General features: G+C 39.5%; 2 protein-coding genes across 3 annotated transcripts in view; both read right to left on the bottom strand.

The window, feature by feature from the left end:
* Positions 1-2,505: 2,505 nt before the first annotated feature.
* On the bottom strand, positions 2,506-11,723 carry wdr20a (WD repeat domain 20a). Its single transcript, XM_060880294.1, has 4 exons — positions 11,435-11,723; positions 7,202-7,384; positions 5,589-6,950; positions 2,506-4,108 (listed from the first exon to the last, which is right to left on the bottom strand). The coding sequence occupies exons 1-4, from the start codon at positions 11,696-11,698 to the stop codon at positions 4,055-4,057; spliced, it is 1,863 nt and encodes a 620-aa protein (XP_060736277.1). The 5' UTR covers positions 11,699-11,723; the 3' UTR covers positions 2,506-4,054.
* A 1,209-nt stretch (positions 11,724-12,932) lies between these two features.
* Positions 12,933-21,777, bottom strand: part of dync1h1 (dynein, cytoplasmic 1, heavy chain 1) — a 39,696-nt gene continuing 30,851 nt past the window's right edge. For both annotated transcript variants that reach the window (XM_060880293.1, XM_060880292.1), the window contains exons 63-78: positions 21,258-21,432; positions 20,424-20,499; positions 20,159-20,319; positions 19,911-20,022; positions 19,771-19,831; positions 19,539-19,662; positions 19,211-19,324; positions 18,932-19,102; positions 18,542-18,759; positions 18,326-18,429; positions 16,889-17,097; positions 15,027-15,180; positions 14,204-14,346; positions 13,816-13,984; positions 13,571-13,695; positions 12,933-13,479 (exon numbers count right to left, since the gene is read on the bottom strand). In XM_060880293.1, coding sequence (XP_060736276.1) covers positions 13,351-13,479; positions 13,571-13,695; positions 13,816-13,984; positions 14,204-14,346; positions 15,027-15,180; positions 16,889-17,097; positions 18,326-18,429; positions 18,542-18,759; positions 18,932-19,102; positions 19,211-19,324; positions 19,539-19,662; positions 19,771-19,831; positions 19,911-20,022; positions 20,159-20,319; positions 20,424-20,499; positions 21,258-21,432 — 2,245 coding nt within the window. In that variant the 3' untranslated portion in view covers positions 12,933-13,350. The remainder of the gene's footprint in view (positions 13,480-13,570; positions 13,696-13,815; positions 13,985-14,203; positions 14,347-15,026; positions 15,181-16,888; positions 17,098-18,325; positions 18,430-18,541; positions 18,760-18,931; positions 19,103-19,210; positions 19,325-19,538; positions 19,663-19,770; positions 19,832-19,910; positions 20,023-20,158; positions 20,320-20,423; positions 20,500-21,257; positions 21,433-21,777) is intronic.

Here is a 21,777-nt window from a genome sequence, read left to right as displayed (position 1 = left end):
TCATCTGCTGCATTAAGTTTCCTTGCCCAACCACTGCATCACCTGTCCACAACATTGCACGTTTCTTTGTGCTTCTATAATATAGCTTGAACAGCACATCCTGAAGCCCCAGTCTGCTTTAAAATCTTAGCCTGTGAGAGACCTTGCAGATCCAGTGTGAGACCTTGTGTCTTGTTGCTGCGCTCAGTAACAGTTTTTCTTCTGGAATCACCTCTACTATCTTGTGCTCCTGGTTTGGGACCCCTACTATCTTGTGCTCCTGGTTTGGGACCCCTACTATCTTGTGCTCCTGGTCCTCTTGTGCTTTTTTTAGTTTGGAAACATGTTTATGGGCAGAGGGTCTTATAAAATGGATTCACATTAAATCTGTTGGACAACTGAGTTTGGATTGAGAGATGCTAACGTTATGTAGACATTTGATTAAAACTACATGCCTAGGCTGCCAAGTCGTACAACAAAGGAGCATTTGCCCAATCTCATCAACAATAAACAGTCATTCGTGGTTGGGAACCTAGCAAACAAAACTGATTATGTTCTCTGCACGACAGACTCTTTCTCCCCGCTCAGTTGTGGCTAGTGTTTCAAGCAGAAGAGGAGAGTGCTTCCCTCTGACTGTTATGCTGCCCTTTGTCAGAACATTGAGCAGCAGCTGACAAACATAGCTGTCTTCATGTATCTTGAAGGAGACACCCTAACTGACAGTAGGGAAGAATTAGCTGTAGGAGAGAATTGGACTGAATTGGGGAGAAAATCAGAATCAGAATCAGAGTCAGGTTTATTGGCCAAGTGTGTTGACACACACAAGGAATTTGGTTCCAGCTGTTGGTGACTAAAAAGTACAGACATAATGAACACAAACCCTAACAATGACCCTTTGAGAAGTGTTTTTCATTGTTTTTCACATGGCAGATGTTACATATAACACAGCAGCACAAAGTGGTTGGGCTGGTGGACAGGTAAAGTGAGCATATCCCTAACCTACAAAAGATGGGAGGTGCTTTTTTCCTGGTCATGATGGAATTCCCTTTGCCATGTATAAAAATATAAAGTTATATTTTTCAATTTAAATGACAAAATTTTTTTGTGTGTGCCAGTAGGTGTGGGATTAAAAAAGTCTTACCAGTCCCCTATTTATATACACAGTGAATTTATAGACTTTCTTATTTATAGACTTTATTGAGACCACCTATAGCCCTTCTCATTCATTTCAATTTCCTATCAGTATACGTCCATATCAGATATTAGAATAATAATATAATCTCAGTGACTTTGACCATGGTATGCTTGTTTATATGATTATTTATATTTATTATATCTCTCTGAAGCTTTTTTTATTTTTTTATATGCAGTCACTGCCAGTTAGGTACAACTGTGCCCCTGCTCACATGCAATTATCGGGTCAGCCAGTCATGTGGCAGCAGCCCAATGCATACAATTGTGCAGACGCAGGAGCTTCAGTTAATGCTCATGTCATACATCAGAAGGGGGAACATGTCGATGACTTTGACCATAGCATGGTTGTTGATACCAGATGACTTTCAGAAACCATTGCTGTGGGCTGAAGCACTGTATTTATGGAAGAGGTCAGTAACAACCACCCTTTACAACTGTGGTGAAGGATCTTTAAACACACAGCACACTGCTTCATGTGGCAGACTGACTACAACAGCAGAAAACTACATCAGCTTCCACTGTTCCAGTGTCAGTCAGCAGGGTACTGTGGGCATAGACTCACCAAAACTGGACAGCTGAACATCGGAAAAAGACCAGGCAACATTTTTCCACTTTTCAGCAGCACAAGTGAGAGAGAGAGAGAGTTCTAAATCGCTATAATAAAAAACTATCAATAAAGAGTGGAGACCTTGACCCAATATCTTGCGGTGTGCTTTCTGTAGTTTTTGGTTGGATTAAACAATTATATTAGCAACTTCTGAAACCAGAATGTCTCTTGATGAGGCGTAAAAGTAATCATAAAGGATGTAATTAGCATTTGAAACAAACCAGCAGGACCCCATTACCACACACACACACACACACAAACAGACACGCGTAAAGAGAGAAAAATAATTTCTGCATCTGCCGAAAGCCATTCATTTAACCAGTGTGTTCAGTTGTGTTGTGGAGATTCACTTAGCATCTCTGGGTGTTTTACAAAAGATTGGTTCTATACAGCAGAGATACTTTGTGGACTTGCTATTGATAGGAATATTCACTTGACATCTCAATTTTTGTCCTTTAAATCCATCTTCCCCAGAATCTGAATGTGCACAATTTACTTAATTTAAATGTAATCTGTAGGCATACTATTAACCACAATCATGTTGTTTTCTCCAAGTTAAGAAGAAAAGGTTTTTGAAAAGTAGCCTAAGAAAACTCGCTCTATATTAAATGGTATAGATTATTTCATAAGAACCCTCTGAAGTGGCCTTTCACTTTAATGGAACAGATAACATACTGAATTATACACCACAGTGTAGAATCACAATCAAAGCACAAGGCCAAAGGTCACTGAACTTTGTTTTTAATGAAGAACAAAATGTGAACGGTAAAAATGTTAACAACATAAAATGTGACCAATGTAGCATCCTCGCCTTTCCCAGTTAGTGTGGATTCACGGTGTGGTGTATTAACAATGATTGGTAGTCATAAAAAGGTACATTAAAACATTAGGTGTTGTCACATGGTGAGGTATTACCAATCAGTTTCATAACTACTGAAGTCATTTCCTAGTGGGGTGATTTAGTAGCGTTATGCAGAATAGCATTGCTGCTGCTAAGCAAACAAAAAAAACAACAACAAAAAAAAAACAAAAACCCAACTCAGACCTTATTACACTTGTTTTTGTCTGCCAGACTTCCTGAGCTTCACACATTAGAATTTTCGAGTTCAGCTGTTTGCAGACAACACTGCATTTTGTGAATTTATAACAAACATATTTGCTAAAAGGTTTAAGCCTTTTGACACATAAATCTCCTATATCAAAATACATCTGGATGAAGTCAAGAGGAAAGAAAAAATAGCAGAAATCTGCATATTCAAGATTTTTTTAATATCATTGTGAATTTTTCTGCCTTAGAAATATCACTATTTCCTTTAATGATGACAAAACGTCCACTAGAGTAGTACTGATCATTTGCTTTTGCCCCGTTAAATCACTGAATTACAATATTATACATATAATACAAAGCAGATTTTACTCTGAAACAATATTAAAATAAATGCTCAATAGATACAAAGTTGTTTTTTTTTTTTTTTTTAAATCATTTCATTTCTCCACGTTATACCAGTCTGTGAGTCCTTGCACACAAAATGTAAAGCCATTCTCTTCTAATAAACTATTAAGTGCAAACAATTTTCTTTTAAAAAAAAAAAAGGGAAGACGGGGGGGAAAAAAGAAAAAGGGAAAAAACAAAACAAACAAAAAAAAAAAAACTTTGATTGCAGCATCCAGCTATTCAGATTCAAATTTCAAGCCAGAGGATAATAAAGCCAAGTGCATCAAGGCCATCCCTAGATCATTTGTTTTTTTGTCTTTTTATCCTTTATAGTAGTTACAAAAAAGAGAAAATAAAAATAAAATCAGTGCAAAGTTTTTTTTTTAAAGTGTGGGGTTTAGGGGGAGTGATTCCATATGTAAGAAAAAAATAATCTGGATGGAAGCAAGACCTTATATTCTCTTTAGCTCCTGGCTTCCAACTGAATTCCTCAACACAGTCACACTCGCATCAGGAAGGAAATGTGAAATGTTTGTGTTAGACAGAAAAGAAGCAAAAATAAATACTTTTCTTTGAAAAGAGAAAAAGGAAGGGGCACAACACCACCATGGCCAAAGTTCATCACTGCACCACACTGTTTCCATTTGTGCACAGTATTCGCATGTCCACAGTGCATGTGAGGCAACCAATGACATTTTAAATTGGGGAAAATACAACAGACGTGAGGCAGAAAGAGAGAACAAAAAAGACGCAATGCTCTAAACGTGAAGAGCAGCACAGGGCTCTGTATGTTGACAGCTTGATGTGATGTAGGGTTCTTAGCAGCAGAAATATTGTGGCTATACTACTGTTCCACTGGGCGAGTTGGCTTGATTTTGGGATGACAATAAACCCTGAAAAGGAAGACAAACATCATTGTAAGAGCATTTCCAAACGTTTAATGTATAAAAACATGAAGAAATTTCATTCACATGGATGTGAATTAGAACTAAACCATAGGATTCACTAAGAAAATTCATGATTTAAAAAGAAAAAAAAAAAAAAAAAAAAAAATCATATGATGTAATGGATCACTTCATTTGACACAAGCTGCCCAGTTCGATGCATCAGGACATTAAATAACACATTCAACAGAATGCATAAAAAAGCTTACTCATCATATTTTATGAGAAATAAACATTAAACCTTAAATGAAACCTGTACTTCCTTCCTCTTAAATCAGAACAACCTGTTCATTACTTTAATCAAAACAAATCATGGATCTGTAGCTAGTTTTTAAGTTTAGTCATTCTATGCTACAACGGTTTTTGAAAGAAAAAAAAAAACAACAGTTGTGTTGCTCTCATTATTACAGGTCTTTGTATTATTTGTAGGTCAATTAGTATATGCATCCTTTGACAGTGTAGGAGTGTCCCTATACTTTTGGCTGCGTAGTGCCTTGGCCTTCTAAGATTCCAAGTGCTAGCGTCATCATTTCTGACACATCATTTCCGACTGGTGGCAGTAAATGCTTTCTGTGCAAGTTTTAATCAATAGGTGTGTTAGTGTAACTGTATGTACCTAGACCGCAAGCAACAACAACAAAAAAAAAAAAAAAAAAAAAAGTACTTCTTGGACTTAAAAAACAAGAACAAATTTTAATAAATAAAAATGAACTATCCAGTCCTAAAGGATTCGATTTTGTTTCTTGCTTGGCCATGTTTGGTCCATTTTGTCACTGTTGAGGAAAAAAGAAAAAGAAAAAACAAAACTGACCCTTTTTTTTTTTTTTTTTTTTTTTTTACTGTGTTGTGAAAACTTCATTTTAATTTATAAATTGATTTATTGCTGCATAAGTCATTAGGGCATAAATAGGATTTAGTTGCACAGTTTAGATGTCTGTCAGAAAATGTGGTGCCTGCAGTGTTAGATTCACAAAATAAATTGTGTTGCATCTTAGATTGTGTGTGTCCTTTTAACCAATTTTGTAGTACTGTTCATATCTATGCCCTAAATGGAGATAAACAAAACTTTCTCTTAATTTATCAGGAATTCTTTAGTTTAAATTTGACAAAAAGCTTAGTCATAGATATCTTGTTAGATTTATTTATGAGGGTGACAAAAACATCAACAATATTTTTGTCCATTTTTGTTACTTCTTTCCTCCCCACCATATTAGCATTGCTTCAGCCCATAACTTTCCTTAACTATGAGCAAGATCATTGTCAACTGGTAATAGTTAGTGGGCTAAGATATAATAACACAAAAAAAATTCTGATATTAAAAAAATTAATTTAAAAGCATTCAAACACATAGATGTTTGGCTTTTCTGGAAGAATAAGGCAGAATAACCTTCTAAAATCTGAATGCAATTTGGATTTAGATGGAACTTACCACTTTCCCAGGCCTGGCCCACGTGCAAATAAATCCCTCCTGACATGCAGTGACTATGCAGTCCTCAAGAAAGATAAGTACGGTGAGCCTCTCATGTGCTATTTTCTTGCAAATGAGTGGCTCAAGCAGTGGCACATCCTCCATTCGTGGACACAGCGGTGTGCCCAGCGTCTTGGCTGCATCCGCTCTGCTTGTCTTAGCGAGCAGATGCAGTTTGTCACTGCTTTTGCTGCTGATGTGGCCCATGCTGTGGTTGCGCTTGTGCTCCTTTTCATGGTGTCGCTCCTTACGCTCATGCAGCGCCAGTGTAGCAAACTTGCTTACACTTGATGGAACTGCATTGGTGTTGTCCATCGTGCCACTTTTGCTGTTGCCACTGCCAGTGGAGGCAGCTGAGTGAGGAAGGCTGTTGGAGCGTGGCAGCGGTGCAGGCACAGAGTTGCCTGGTGTATTAGAGCCACTGTTGCTGCTGCTGCTGCTTCCTCCATTGGCACTTGGGTTGTTGATGCTTGTGATTATTGTTCCAACTCCTCCTCCACTTACTCCTCCTCCACTTCCAGAGACTGGGAGACTTGTGGCATTCATGACATTGGTATGGGTTCTCGTTCGAGATAACGGTAGATGTGGGAACAAAATGTCCTCTGTCAAGTCCCATAGGCACAACTGAGTGTCCTGTCCCACAGATCCAAAACGGTAGGTGACGCTGAGTGGTCGTCCATCTGTGGAGTTTCGTTTTGAGAGACGCGAGTGTGTGCTGTTGGCACGCTCACGGCCCGTTAGTGCCTGCTCCTGCAGGTCGTCATCACTGCCACTGAACTCGTTGGGTTCAGTCTCTTCTACGCTGGTGGTGTAGTGGTCAAAGGCCACCACACTAACCCAGGACTTGTGACCATGTCCTCGAGCAACCACACGCCGCTCACTGAATGACCACACAGTTACCAGGTCATCCTCACCACCCGCTACTACATAGCGACCATCTGGGCTCCAGCAAACACAAAGCAGGCCACCAAAATAGCTGCGCATAGTGCCGTGTAGCTCAGCACCATCAAAGTGGAACACTCGCAGGAAACCATCCTGGCTTGCACATGCCACAAACTTGCCATCAGGTGAGAAAGCAAACTCATTCAACGCACCCTCACCTACTGTCCACTTCAGCAATGGGTTGCGTGTTGACTTACTCTTGCATGTGTGCACAGTGTAACTCTCGCCTTGCTTGAGCAGCTGGTAGTGGGGTGCAGCAGTACCACATGCATGCTCCACATTGTACAGGTACATGCTCCCACTGGAATGGGCTACAAGAAAGAGGCTCTCCGAGCCAGGCACCCATTTCACACATGTCACTCTAGATTTGTCTATAAGTCTCTGAGGGTGGTCATTGGCAGGAGTCATTAAAGATTGTGAGTGGGTGATGGGGAGGAGAAGAGAAACTTTTGTTAGGAGGTCAGCAGCATATTGCTCAACTTTTGGTTACATAGGTACAAAATTAAAAATACAAATATTATTAATGGCATCAACTCTAACAGATTTAAAGGTGCAGTAAAAACAAAGTTGAATTTGTATCATGTTCAAGTAAAAATGTATTGAAACCCTAGCACAATACTTCACAGACTTACTTCTTCATTGAAGAGCTTACTCGTCTCTTTCTTGATAGGGTCAATAAGCTGTACTTGTCCAGCTGAGAAGCCCACAAGCAGCGACACGCTCTCAGCTGTGGCAGTGAGGTGGTTAAAGTCATGGCAAGTGGGCTGTGTTCCCTTGTATATCCTCTTATCTATTGGCTTACTTAGGTCAGCAGCCTGTAGACAAAAAACACACAAGACATTTGATTTTGAGAACAATGAAGATAAATTTTGTTTTAAAGTTAAGCTCTATTTAACTTTATATACTTTTTTAAGCATTTATGCTATTTAAACAAATATGTTCAAATACTAAACAGACATAATACTTTATTATGTAATTATAATAATGTAATATTATAATAATCATTTATGGAGTTTAAAGCAAGCTCAAAACACAAAAATGTGTTCCTTGAGGAAACTGTAAAGCAATGAAATGTTGCAAAGAAATTAAACCTGTTTTGCAGAAAGTGCTTTCATGCTTATTAGTTTTCTTTCATCGGTTCAATAAACTATTAGTGTATACAGTAAAAATGGTATGAATGGTAAACATTATTACAGTATAATAACGTGACAGCCCAATAAGGACCATGTGAAGGATGTATTTATATACCCATATTGAGAAAGCAATTTTAAAATAATGACAGCCAAATGACAATGTGACAGAAAAGCTCTATTTTTTTTTTTGTTTGGCATCATCTAACATCAGTTTGGACCACATTTACTATATCGCACTATATCGTATATTTTACTTGTCGCACAGTACATCACAATGTTTTTTTGACTGCACATGATATAAAAAAAGAATAAAACGTTTTACAGTTTTAGTTTAGCAATATACGCATGCTGTGCAAAAATCAGGTTAAGGTAGTAGGTATTGTGCAGACTAGTCCAAGTAGGCCTGTGTGTTGTCCTGGTTGAGAGCCTGAACAACCTGTGGGAAGAAGCTCCTCCTCACACTATCTCTGTTTGCCTTTAGGGAGTGAAGGCACTACCCTGACTGCAACAGAGAGAAGAATCCATTGTTCAGATGATACCTGACCTTAACAACAGACAACACACACCAGAAGATGTGAAAGTCTCAAAATCAAGAAGACCTAATTCCCATGTATGTGTAAAACAAGTAGAAAGCCTATACATTTTTTGGAACAATATCCTATGGTTTAAAGAGGAACAGATCAGCTAAAAGATCAACAAGCTAAAATTTTAATAATAAAATCATAAAATGTATATATCTACATCATCTGCTCATATCCACCCAAATGCTTCAAAACGCTTTACTATTCCTTAAGGATAATACCTACAAAAGTACCTCATAGAAGGACAACCAGTTAACCAGTAACAAGCTCACATGCACCCAAGGCTCACTAATACACATGGGGAGTGAAAGCCTGTTTAGTCTGATCCTACAGAAGAGCTACTGTAGCACAAATAGCTGAAAAGTTAATGCTAGCTTTGACAGAAAGGTATCAAAACACAAAATGCACTGTAGCTTGCTCTGTATGGGGCTGTATAACAGCCAGTCAAAGTGCTGTCTCCTGACCAATGCCAAAAGCATGTACAATGGGCTTGTGAGCATCAGAACTGGACAATGGAGCAATGGAATAAGGTGGCCCTGATCTGATAAATTACAGTTTCTTTTACATCATGTAGATGGCTAGATGCATGTGCCACTTACCTGGGAAAGAGATGGCACCAATATGCACTAAGGAAAGAAGGTAAGCCAGAAGAGGCAGTTTGATTTTTTGGCAATGTTCTGCTGGGAACACTTGTATTCTTGCATTCATATGAATAGTACTTTGATACATACTACTTAACAAAATACTGCTGCACATCAAGTGTTTATGGCAAAGGTATTCCCTAATGGCAGTGGCCTCATTAAGCAAGATTAAAACTCCCAGTCATAAAGCAAAAATTGCTCAGAAATAGTTTAAAGCCTCCAAATTCCCTAGATCTCAATAAGATTGAGCACCTATTGGACGTGCTGGACAAACAAATCCCAATCCATGTTGCCCCCAACTTGCAACTGCAGGACTTGGATCTGCTGCCAACATTGTCAGAGGCCTAACTGTAACTGCCCACTTTAAGAGGTCTTGTGGAGTCCATGCCTCAATAGTTGAAAGCACTCAAAGCAAAAGTTCACTATGAATGAATGAATTATTAATTTTTTAATCCATGTTCAGTTTGTTTAAACGTCTTTCACTGAAATGTTAGTAACCTACATTACCCACAATGCTATTCAAATACCTGCAGACTTTTGTGATTTATGCTGCATTCAACTAAAGGTTCTAACTTGTAAGAATGCAATGAAAGGATGCCACTCACGACTAAGAAAAAAAAAAGAACCCAACTCAAATTCCTATTCAGTCTCCTAAAAGCCAACGCCAGCAAGTGATGTCAAATGAACATGGTGGCTGCTCACAGCATGAACAGTAAACAAACTCCCAATTGTGAGTTTAGCTGAACTCAGCATTCACCCTTACTGCATACACTGCAATCAACACAAGTATACTTGTCATCTCAGACTGTGATCTAACGGAACCTGAACCTCTGCTGTAACTCACACTTGAAATAGCCATAGTGCCATTATTGCTTGAGGCTCATTCATACTGACTTGTAACTAGTAGTTGCAACACTTACATTTCTCACCTTATGATATTCTCTATGTGGACACCTACTTGTGTTTTGTTTGCTCTGTCGGAGCATCCAAATCTAAAAATTACTTACTTTTAACATCATTGCTATGTCGACTGTTCTACCGTAATGAACCTTAAACATTACTGCGACATTTTGAACTTGAATTGCCCCACATCACTAGCAGACAAAGCTGATGTGAATTACCTACTCAAAGGAGCATTTTGCATGGTTAGTGTTATAGTCAGTACTATACAGTACTGCAGTAAACAGTACCGCTTTTTACACGAACTGATCTAAAGCTGATACTTCTATAAACCGATTTAAAAGTAGAATAAAGCAGGTGCACTTTACACGGCCACGTTCATGTAACATCACTCCATAAACAAGTGCATAAAACAACTCCATTTCTATAACGTCAGAGTAACGTGGACTTGTGACACGAGAGCGGCAGGAACATAGCAAAATCTGGGAATAACAAAAACCAAGCAGCAACCAACAAATAAAAACCATAAACACTAAACCTCAACTCAAACTCACGTGATGTATTTCACCTGGAATGCACGCACAAAATAAGGGCACAGTCATATGTTTACATCAAAACCGTTCAGCTATAAACTTGGCAAAAAAGTTGAGCCACTCAGCGCTTTACATGCAGTAATCCATGTACACAACTGCGTTTGGGTCTAAAAGGGAGAGATTAATCACCGCACGCAAGCAAGACAAATGCAGAACTTCTGCTATGCTTTTTTTCGTGGTCGAAAAACCCCAACAGATGATGTCATGCAGCTTTAACAACACTGATCTATAGTCTGTTTGCATCATAACGCACACACAGCTACTGAGAACAGTTAATAAAGGGGTTTCTGACCGGATGACTCGACCACACAGTCGAGTCATTGGTTTCAACAAACCGCTTCTATTTAGCTTAACCGGACATCCCAATATCGGTCAACATACACGTTAGCTAGCTACTTGGATAACAAGCTAACGTTGACAGCAGACAGCAACCAAAGGTCATTCAAGAATAAACGCGATATCATTAACATCATTCAAAGGGTAGAGACTCCATCGAATGCGCTGGTACTGTGGCGCCCATGACAGGTGTATTTAGGCCCAATGCTGACAGTTTGTTTGGTCGACTTGAAGCTGTGACTAGCCAGCTAGCAAACTGCCTAGCTAACTAGTAGGTATTATTTTCTCCACCCATATTTAGACAACTCCCGCCTCATACACTGAAGTTGCAACTCAGAAGCGAACATCTCATTGGTTGCTTCGTAATCAAACTCAACGAAAAAGCCAATAGAGGGGCTTCGGAATTGGGATCTTTCTGAATATAGGTGTGAAAAACGCGGATAGCAACTTAGCTGTTCTGCATACCATAACAGAGTGTAGCAGAGAGGCAGGCTAGCTATGTAGCAAACATGCTATAACGGTTAAAAAAAATAAAAATAATAAAAAATAAACAGCCACGAAAACATACAAGCGTGTAGCGGCTACGGATAAAGGCCGGTACATGTTAACGGTTCATTTACTGTTTTTGTCATCTTACAGAATGTATGGAGTGAAATGAAGATGCGAGTGCGTCGTGTTTACCTTCCTGACGCCTTTGTAGATGTAGAAGTAGAGCTCCCGGCCCACATTGAAGCAGATTCTGTCGCCGTTGCCAGACTGGTCGTTGACGTTCACGAAAGAGACTTTGACGGGATTTGAGCCTTGTGAATTAAAAGGCACCCTGTTGGGGCGGCTATATTCGGAGTGTGTGAGGAGTTTGTACGCGCCTTCTCGAGTGGTGAACTGAGTTTTAATTTCGTTCATCTCCTTCCCTCCTCCCTCCGCCGCCATCTTTGAAATTTGCATTCATCCTTCCCCAGGCCCGGATCTTACGCGTCGCGCATGCGCAATACCGTCCAAACCTAGTCTGCACAGCGGATGCTTTTACTGTGTTTTTCTCTGTAACTCGCCGGGTTCTGAGCACGCGGTACACTTGCTTTGCACATGCAAGTGAACTGGGCAGAATAGAAGGATTTGGCGACACACTCCATGGATCGTAAATCTGTGCCAGTGTTTGCACATTTGTACAAAACAATTAGGACCACAGGCTACTGCAACAGGTAGCTGGAGATCATCTACATCATTACAACAGGGCCATTATTTGGTGAATAATATTAATCTAGGCCAGGAGTTAGGCACCTACAATAAGGCCATGTGAGAAAAGTACCAGTGTGAGCAATGGGAGAAGGTGAGCTGGTCTGATGAACCAGGTTTAATACAGTCTGCACTACAGGGAGAAGTCACACTTCTAGGTGATGTTCTCAGAGCCGATCGGCCCTATACGCTCACTACGCAAGTTGCGTAGGGCCCCGCGAATTACGCAAATGGTTTACATTGCTCACGGGTCAGGTAGGAGGGCCCTTTAGCAGAATTTTGCTTAGGGCCCCAGGGAGGTCAGGATCGGCTCTGGATGTTCTACAGGGAAACTTTGGGTCCTGTCATTAATGTAGATGTTACTCTGACACGTGCCACCTACAGGTTCTGCTGCTAACGTGTATGTCAGATACCACAGCACACCATCAGGGGGTCTGTGCAGCTCTTATCACAAAGGGTCAGAGCTGTTTTGGTCACACAATATTAGGTTTTATTGTCATGGCTATTTCTGAATATTTATCAGTACATAACTGGTAGAAAACTAACCAGTCTACCCAAATAAATATAAAAACTCATTTAAAAGTACTGTTATGGATTTAATGAGGTCAAGAAGCCTATATACAATTATATTAGTATCCCACTGTTTCTAAAATGTAGTGTATGGCTCTTTGCTTGGGTCAGCCCTACCTGTAAATATATACGGTTTCTTATTAAGCATTTCTTTAGAAATCTTGGTTTCTTCATGGGAAATTGATTAAGCACATTACAAACCCATTTTGGGGAAAGTTTATATTGGCAATGCAGAGGTGTTCTTAATACATGTGAACCTATTAAGCTTTTAGCCACAAATTTGATGGGTGAACAATATTTACATGTATAATTAATCATTGATAAATATATTAAAGATTTCTTATACACACATATGCTCAAAATAATAGTACAAGAGACAGGTTATGCACTTTATTTGGAATTCAATACACATTTTATGAGAAAGATATTAAGCACAATGAGCAGGTTAAGATAATTTCAAAACTCAAGACTGAATTCTAAAAGTCAGCAAATTGCACTACCGTGCAGTCCACGCCAACAAAACTTGCATGAAAAACTTTAATCAACATTCACTGTTCTTTCTTGAAACACATACAGCTTCCTTCTTTTAAAAACCCCTGGGTTTCCAATCTCCCATCAATGGACAATCACTTTAATCAACATTTCCTTGACTTTCAAATCTGTTAAGATAAATGGTTAAATGTCTAATGCAAGGTTACACTTTCAAAGTAGTTACCTACCAAGCTATAAAGAATCACAGATGAATAGGAGACGGTTAGGAATGACATTTAATAACACTTAAGCTAAGCAATAATCTACTCAGTGCAAAGGATAGCCACGCCACGCTCATAGAAATTGTGTGGATCCTCCTTTGTGGCAATGTCGAGGTCCACGGTGAAGATAAGATCTGTACGTGTGAAGTTCAGGTACACTGGTAGGGTCACCTGAAGCCAAAGAAGAAAACGAGGCCAATTTATAATAAGATATTTAAACATTCATGCTTCAGCACTGTTGAAAAAGTAATTGAGGCCTTACCATGTTCCTCTTTTCCAAGTTGCATTGCTTCAGCCATCGCAGCTGTGTGAGAGGCAGCTCAGTGGAGATGGCAGTGGACAGAGAGAGCTTGTTGTTGGTGCAGGTTGCTCCCTGCAGCTTCAGGCCTATACAGAAACACAAGTAAAATATATCATGTTGAAAAGGGCACTCTGAGCTGCACAGTAGAAATTATTCCTTACTGAAATGGAGTTAGACATTTAGGAAATTAGTGCTATTTTACTCACCCTTGACACCAAAGCTGCAGGTGTCAAGTGTCGCGCCCTGTGCAGAGGTGACGTTGACCTCAAGAGCAAGTTCCTCCAGGGACCAGCTGTTAGCCTGAGCCACATACTGACGAGTTGCAGTGATGTAGGCTTCTGGCACAAACAGGCTGCCCAGGTTCACGTGAATATTCTAAAATAGATTTAAAATCAAACTATTTGTATGTAGTGTGTTTATACATTTTTATACCTCCAAAAGAAAGCACAAGCTAATATTTCATGTTTATATTTAAATCAGTCCGTCTGGTACAACAGTCCATCTAACCTAATAGTACATTTCATGTTTTTGTAGTAGTTTCTCATGAAAGCCCTAAGCCTATGACTGAACTTTTAATTTGTTAAAAAGGTTCACCTTCAGCTCTTTAGCACCTCCGCTGGCTGCTGCCTGTGAGATTTGCTGCAGTTGTTTGATGCGTTCACTGAAGTCAGCCACCCACTGGATCACAGTCATGGATGCAGGAACAGTATACCGGCCCCAGCTACTGGGCAAAATTCCTGGAAATACCAAAGAATTCATTCAGAAAGTATTTTTTACTAAAATATATTTCCCTGTCTATATCTCCTTAATGAAGAAACCAGAGAAACTTTGAGAGGAACCAGACACAAAAAGGAACTGTTTTGCTGTAATAAGATTAGCATTGCAATTGACGTCCAAGGCAATGTGATTGACATTGTTGCTAGCCAAGAATATTGTCAACGGTATTCCCTAATGACAGTGGCCTCTTTCAGCAGGATGATGCTCCCTGTCACACTGCAAAAATTGTTCAGAATTGGTTTAACTAACATGACAAAAAGTGTTGACTCAGACTCCAAATTCCCCAGATCTCAAACAAACGGGGTTTCTTTGGGATGTAATGGACAAACAAGCCTGATCTGTTAAGGCCTCAACTCTCAACTTTATTTTATAATTTATTTATATCCAGACTGGGGAGGACCTCATTATATATCACATTATATCATATATAACACAAAATCTCCTCCTGATGTAGTGCAGCACTCTTGACAGAGAAAGAAATTCATTTTTCCAGGTGGTTTTAGTTGCCAATTCCTTGATTGCAATTATTTTTGAGACATTTCATGATCTTTACTGGCCTAGTTAGAAGGCGATTTATTCATTTGAAGTTAATTACTACAGTGTCCAATCACTGTAATAAGAAATACTGACTGTAACCCACCTTTGACAAAGTCATTGATTAGTGTTCGAAGAACGTTGGTCTGCTTCTTTTTGCCCTCACACACCTGAACAACGTCAGTGAGATCCTGACGTACATCTTGCAACATCCGAGAGCCCATCTTAACCTCTCGTTCAAAGAAACGGAAAAGGGGATCCTATAGTTGGAACCACAATGGAAATAATGTCAATTTAACCAACTACTGAATGCAAAAAATATAAAAATGTATTCCACTGCACAGCTCCAGTAGTGCATTTGGCTGTTATACAAACCCTCTTCTTATATTAAGGAATGTGTTCTAATCTAATACTTTATTCGTCCTATAGACGGCTCATACGCAGGCACTAGTATGGTGGTCACTCCAGATAACCTAATGCCAGTAATAAACATGGAGGAAGTAAACTTCATGTCCTACAACTTTTAACTATAAATAGTTGCAATACATGGCATTTTGTTTATTATTAAAGAAATGTTTAAATCCTTTAAATGTTTAAATCCCCCTCATCACACCACCCGGGCAGGAATTCTCATCATATAACCATGCAGTATGCCATGTGTTACTTCACTATGCACTACAAAGTAAGGGGGGAAAATAAACTTAACTCTTAATTTTTACTTCTTAGTTTAAAAATTATTAAATCATTTGGTATCAACAGATTCAGAATCTTTTACTAAACCTTTAACCAAAAAAAAAAAAAGCAATGAAATATGTATGTTTTACTAAATACGTTTCTAACTTTTAATAAAATCAATCGATTTCATTGCAACAATGATGTCAGCATGGGATTGGCTGATGATGCTGGTCTATCAAGCACAGCATTGTTGCTGGGATGTTTAAGCAGTGTTTAAGTAGTGTTACAGACCACTTTATTACTATTACACAGCTTCTTCGTGCACAGTCTTTGCTAGCAGTCTTCTAGACCAGGGGTACTTAACTAAAATATATAAACCTCTAGGCCTTGCTTATAAAAGATCCAGATAAGCTTCTAACATGACTGAATGGAAACAACTGTTGCTTTTAAATGCTTATATTTAGATGATTAGTTTGAAGTTGTTTTGTTATTCCTGATTTCACAGATAAGAAATATGGAGGATAGATTGTGTGCTAATATTTTAAATTGTTACTGGAAATCACATTGAAATAAGAAGCTTTTTTCTTTTCACTTACCAGCATGTTTCAAACTTAGGTTGTCCTATTAGTTACTGTTGAATTTTTAAATTGTCTCATTTAGACATCAAAACCTACCTTTTTTTAGTTTAGATCTATATTAGTGAACACTTTTGAAGGCAAGACCATTTTTAATTGAGACACAGCTCATGACGATCACTTTAATTGCAGATTTTTTTTTTTTTTTTTTTTAAAAGAGAAACAGAGCTTGTAGTCTGCTTATTGTGACCGTGCATGAAATCTCTAAACATTTTGCAGTTTTACTTGGAAACCTGGTGAACAGGGATGTTCAGGCTCTGATGTGCCATCTAGTGAACGCTCCTCTTGATCCTCCACAAGGTACACAGCACAGTATGTGAACAATGATACTCTTGTTGCTGCCACTTCTGCACATTCACAAATATTTTACTACCTAATATTTATATACTACCTTTAACTACATATCTTAACTGTTTTGTCCACCCTCTTTGCTCAGTGTGATTCTTAAGCAAATGCGCCTATTAGGACCTGAAGTTGGTCCCATTATTGATGACTAGGTGCAATAATGAGGAATCTGTGGAAGCTAACTAGGCAGCAAAAGGTATGGAGCTGTAAATGTGAAGATCAACATTTGTTGAACGATTATATCCATGGACAAGCCACCACTGGACTCTCTTCTGATGGTTACAATATAAGGCAGTTGTATTCCAGAACTCACCTTGATGTTCTCCACGGTACGTTTAAGTGGACTGACAGACAGTGGGATAAGCTGGAGCCAGTTGCATGCAGTACTGTGCAGCGTCCTCATCCATGCCGGTTGGGCATCTGAGGATGACGCTGTACGCCGTTTCTTCTCTGTCTCATAGGCCAGATCGTCCTCATCCTCCAACATCTGCATTTTCAACAGCTTACCCATCATGTCTGTGCCTGGGGAGAGCAGGGAATGGAAGCAGGACCATGGCAGAGGGTGTTGAGGTGGACAAGAACAAAAACGAAAGGTACCAAAATAACCACAATGAGAATAAATTAGGGAGGGAAAATTATATATGTTGGCTGACAAACGTTGCATGTCATCGTTTGCTTTTACTCCAAAGCCCAGTTTAATCAGCAAGCAACTGGTCACCATGCAAATGGTACATCACACATTACATATTTCAGGGATATCATGCATAGTGGGTGACAGCCTGAAGTAGGTTTGACAAAGCAATGAATAGAGGCTGGAAGCTAGAATGTTTTGACATGATGGCAGTGAAATACAGCTGCTGGAGGGTCAGGACACAGCCCAGCCCTCAGAAGGACACACAATCTATATGTGTATGATCAAAGTACAACTCATGCATGGTGCCTCTTGCTGTTGTGTGACAAAGATATAAAATCAATATTTTCTTTGAATAGAATGAAATAGAAAAAGATATGTAGGCATGATGTAGTCAAAAGTCTGTGGACACCTGACTATCAAGCCCGAAATTGGGCCTTCCTAAAAATTTGAGCCACAGTGTGGAAGCACACTTTTTATACTTTAGCATTACAATATCCCCTCTCTGGTACAAAGGGGCCTAGACCAAACTTGTTCAAGCATGACAATGCCCCTGTGCACAAAGCAAGATCTGTGAAAGCATGGTTATCAAGGTTGTGAGATGAAGAACTCAAAAAGCCCTGCACATACAAGGGTATCCCAGGACTTCTCAACATCAGTGTCTGACTTCACTAATGCTTTTGTGGTTGAGTGGGCAAATCTCCAAAGCCATGATCTAGTGAAACACCCTTCCAGAAGAGTAAATGTAGTTATAAATCTGGAAGGGGCTGTTTAAAAAGTGCGTCTGTGATGGTCAGGCATCTAAAAAAAAAAAATGCTTTAGAGAAATAATACTTCACAAAGCAACTGAACCAACATGAGCTGCTGGAGATCATACACATGTGAGATTGTGTATTCAGCTCAGGGCAAATGGAAACGAATCCTGTGTAAAATGCTCAATCCATTTAAGGCCCTGTGGATGCTGACAGAATACATTAGGGAAACTCTTTGAAGACAAAAACCATTATTAATAGAAGAGATCGGAGACAAAAGATGTATCCATGGCAATCAGAAAGAGGAGTGGAAATCCACCAATCACAGATATAAAGGACATGAAAGACAGGGGATAAATAAACAAACCCTGAGTGGTGAGAAGAACCTTCTCAGCGTTGCTTGGTAAACCGAGCCAAGATGGAGTCTGAGTATCTGGGAGCATCTCCACCCAGTGCATGAACTCTTCACGTCTACAAAACAAATACATTATTAGTACTTAAGCTTATAAAAAGAACAGAATGGAGCCAACCCTTTAAGGTTTTTTAATCCTACTGTATGTAGCAGATTTAGTTTTTCACTGACCGAATACCATCTGGCATTTTAATATCCTTGTGACCATCCACTTTGAATGCCAGCTTGAATTCGCTGTCAAAGCTGCTAGTAGTAAAGATGCGCTCCAGGAAAGTGTTTAGAAGGCGCTGGTCAAATTCGTTATCAATACGGCCTCCATATATAGACTGAGCCATTAGAGTCTTCAGTGCTGCCCATGGTATCTTGTCAGGAGAGATGTTTTGTCGACCCTGTTACAAACAAAATTAGGGGAAAATTGCTCAGAAAGCCATATTGTGTAATTTCTAAAAACACAAACACTCATATACTGTACATAATGGCTATAGAAATATGCATAACCAAAACATGGATGTTATTTGGAAAAAGAAATTAGTATTAGTGTTGTATTTAATGATCTCAGACCTTAGCAGTGTCATCCAGCCACGTGTCGACAGTGTCACAGGCCGAGCGTAGGTCAGACTCTCCAAACTCGTACTTCTTTGACCAGCCAAGTGGCACATAGCGGAGACGTTCCTGGATGACTGCATGGAACCAGGCCAGGAGAAAGTACAGCCGTGCACGTTCATTAGGAGCCTGTAACAGAATGTATGGTTGCTTAGTAAATAATTAAGGTTTGTACCTATAACAATACTACTAAACTTAAAACAAATAAAGGAAAGGATTTAAGCTTTCAGTCTTCACCTTGCACATGCGCGCAACTGGAATACTGCTGAAAGTCCTCAGCATGTTGGCCTTCACACCAGGGGGTGGCTCAAAGACAAAAATGCGACCAGCACGCAACAGGTTCACAGGAACCTGCAGAAGAAAATCAGTGTTATCAAGTGACAGTCAAGTATCTCTAGGCTTTGCTTATCCAGTTCTGCTAAGTTTGCAAAATGCCAGCTTTTCACAAATTCAAATTAGGTAAAATAATACAAGCAACATAATGTATATACACCAAGAGGGACAGCCATTTTTCAACTAATAAAATACAAACTTGAAGATGGACATAGAGATCAGCAATAATAACCTTGGGGTTTATCTCCATGGTGAGGAAGAGGCGGAAACTGGCGTGAGGCTGCATGGAGTGCAGCTTCTTCTCCAGCTGCATAAGCCAACCAGGAGCCAAGTGTACATTCTCCAACATTACCCATCTATTTGACAACACAAAAATAAGTGTTCACATTTAAACCCCCCAAAGGATAATAGCTCTGTGTTTAGACTCATTGCAGAGAGATCTGACTACTGGCAGTCCTGCCCACCTTCCAGACTTGACTGCTGTGTTAATGTCCCGGTCAGCCTTGTTGAAGCCTTCAGCAGAACCTGTGCACAAAAATCAAGCAGAAAGATTGTTCATCTTTGTAAGACTGTTGAAACTACAGGTAGGAAGAGGATTTCTTACCAATGGAGATGGAGGTAATATGTTTGTTTTGCTCAGCAGCTAAGTCTCTGACCAGGCCACTGGCATCGTAACCAGGCACAGAGCACATAAGCACTGGAGTTCCTGGCTTCACCTAGAAAAGTTCCATTGTGTAGTTCACAATACAATGACTGACAATTTGGAAAGTTTTCAGATATTTCATCAGAATTAAATAAAAAGAAGCTTTTAGCATGACCATGGTAAAGTCATCAAAGCCTCATAGTCCCTACCTCACTGTCCACGATGTTTCCCAAGTCTAATGGCTGTTCAATAATGGACATGAAACTTTCTCCCAAGACCATAGCCACAAAGATGGAGGACATAGCTAGCAGACGATCTGGTCGGAATGCCTGGATTAGCAGCAGTTGGTGCACAGCCTGGCCAATGGGAGCTAAAAGACACAAATACAAGTTTAAAACAACAACAACAACAACAACAACAACAGAAAACCAGGTTTATCTTAAACTAGTTCACCAAAATGTTACCACAACTTACTGTTTGTCTTCTCTTCTGCCCAGAGGTATGGTACAGAGAGCTCAGGGGAGTGACTCTCTACCCACATGAAGAATTGCTGAAAGACACAAATGACAAACTTAAACCCACTCTGTCTGTCTGCCATGCATTTCCCTCTTATACAGTCTAATTCACACTGAAAACTCAAGGTTACTTTAGCTGTTACTACAGGATATTGGAGTTAAAATTAAATAATAAATGAGTTCACAGGGCAGACACACAGCTTTAACTTAATGGTTTGTACATCCATATTAGATGAATGGTGTAGAAATGAAAGCACTTGCTCTGTTTTGTCCTGTATAGACAACACTGTATAGTCTGATAAAACTCTGGGCAGAAACTAGGCAGAAAATATGACCATACTATGTTCATTCAAATCATCCTGCTTGGCACACAAGGGAAATGGTTCTAACGGCAAACATAAATGCCCACACTATAAGAGGAGTTTGTATGCTTTGAATCATGAACAGTTCCTTCCCTTCTTTATGCCCTTCTCTTTCAACTCTTCTGGTAAAAGGTGATTAATTTGAATATAAAGTCCAAAAAGCTATGCGACAGAGTAACAGCAATGAGGAAATAACACCCGAGCAACTGTCCAATTACATCCGCTCCCTTAATAAACCATACATAAAGAGCTACAATTCCTACTCCGTTCACTCAAGATTGACTTAAATATCCTCAAATTATAAGATGAATATCTGCACTTTATTATAATTTCAACCCCAGTATACTGTAGTGTAAAGCTAAAATAACGGTCCTGTTCCAAACCTTTATTAGCCTGAAAGCACCTTTCATTATGTCTTTAATTTGCCTCACCTCATCAGCCTGCACTTTATCCACCAGGTCTCTGAAGACAGGCAGGCGGCTGAGGCGCACCATGGCCTCGCTTTGCTCCGTGGTCAGGCCCTTCACCTTCGGTGCAGTTGTGCCGGTCAGGACAATCTCCTTCTCACGCAGGAAGTGCTGGAACTCTGAGTCATATGACGGTTCACTGAAATGCAACAAACAAGTTTTTACAGTTAAATTAAAGTTAAAAACATGCCCTCTACCCTGGTTCTGTCTGGCACATTATCTAGCTCACAGTGTCCCTAACAGACAAATGAACAACACAGAAATAGCCAAGAGTTTGCAGTTCCTTAACTTCTTTGTTTTGTTTGACAATAGCATGGCTGACAACACTGAGGACAACACCAGATCAGTGAAGTGGAACAAGTTTGGATTTTACACAATGTACTGTAAAATGGAAATATTTTAATATACGTTTAATAAATATTTTAATTTCTATGTAAACATTGTTTAAAATCTCAAGTGTGTTGGGACCAAAAAGGTGCAAGAT

This window comes from Tachysurus vachellii, chromosome 10 (assembly GCF_030014155.1).
Source record: "Tachysurus vachellii isolate PV-2020 chromosome 10, HZAU_Pvac_v1, whole genome shotgun sequence".
In the NCBI taxonomy this organism is placed as follows: domain Eukaryota; kingdom Metazoa; phylum Chordata; class Actinopteri; order Siluriformes; family Bagridae; genus Tachysurus; species Tachysurus vachellii.
This window is presented reverse-complemented; position numbering and strand designations above follow the sequence as displayed.

Excerpts from the sequence above, each read along its gene's own strand:
- wdr20a (XM_060880294.1), bottom strand. The coding sequence starts at position 11,698 with ATGCAAATTTCAAAGATGGCGGCGGAGGGAGGAGGGAAGGAGATGAAC. Across the intron at positions 7,385-11,434 it reads TCTACAAAGGCGTCAGGAAG|GCTGCTGACCTAAGTAAGCC; the intron begins GTAAACACGACG and ends TTTTGTCTACAG. Across the intron at positions 6,951-7,201 it reads GTAAGCTCTTCAATGAAGAA|AGACTTATAGACAAATCTAG; the intron begins GTAAGTCTGTGA and ends GACCACCCTCAG.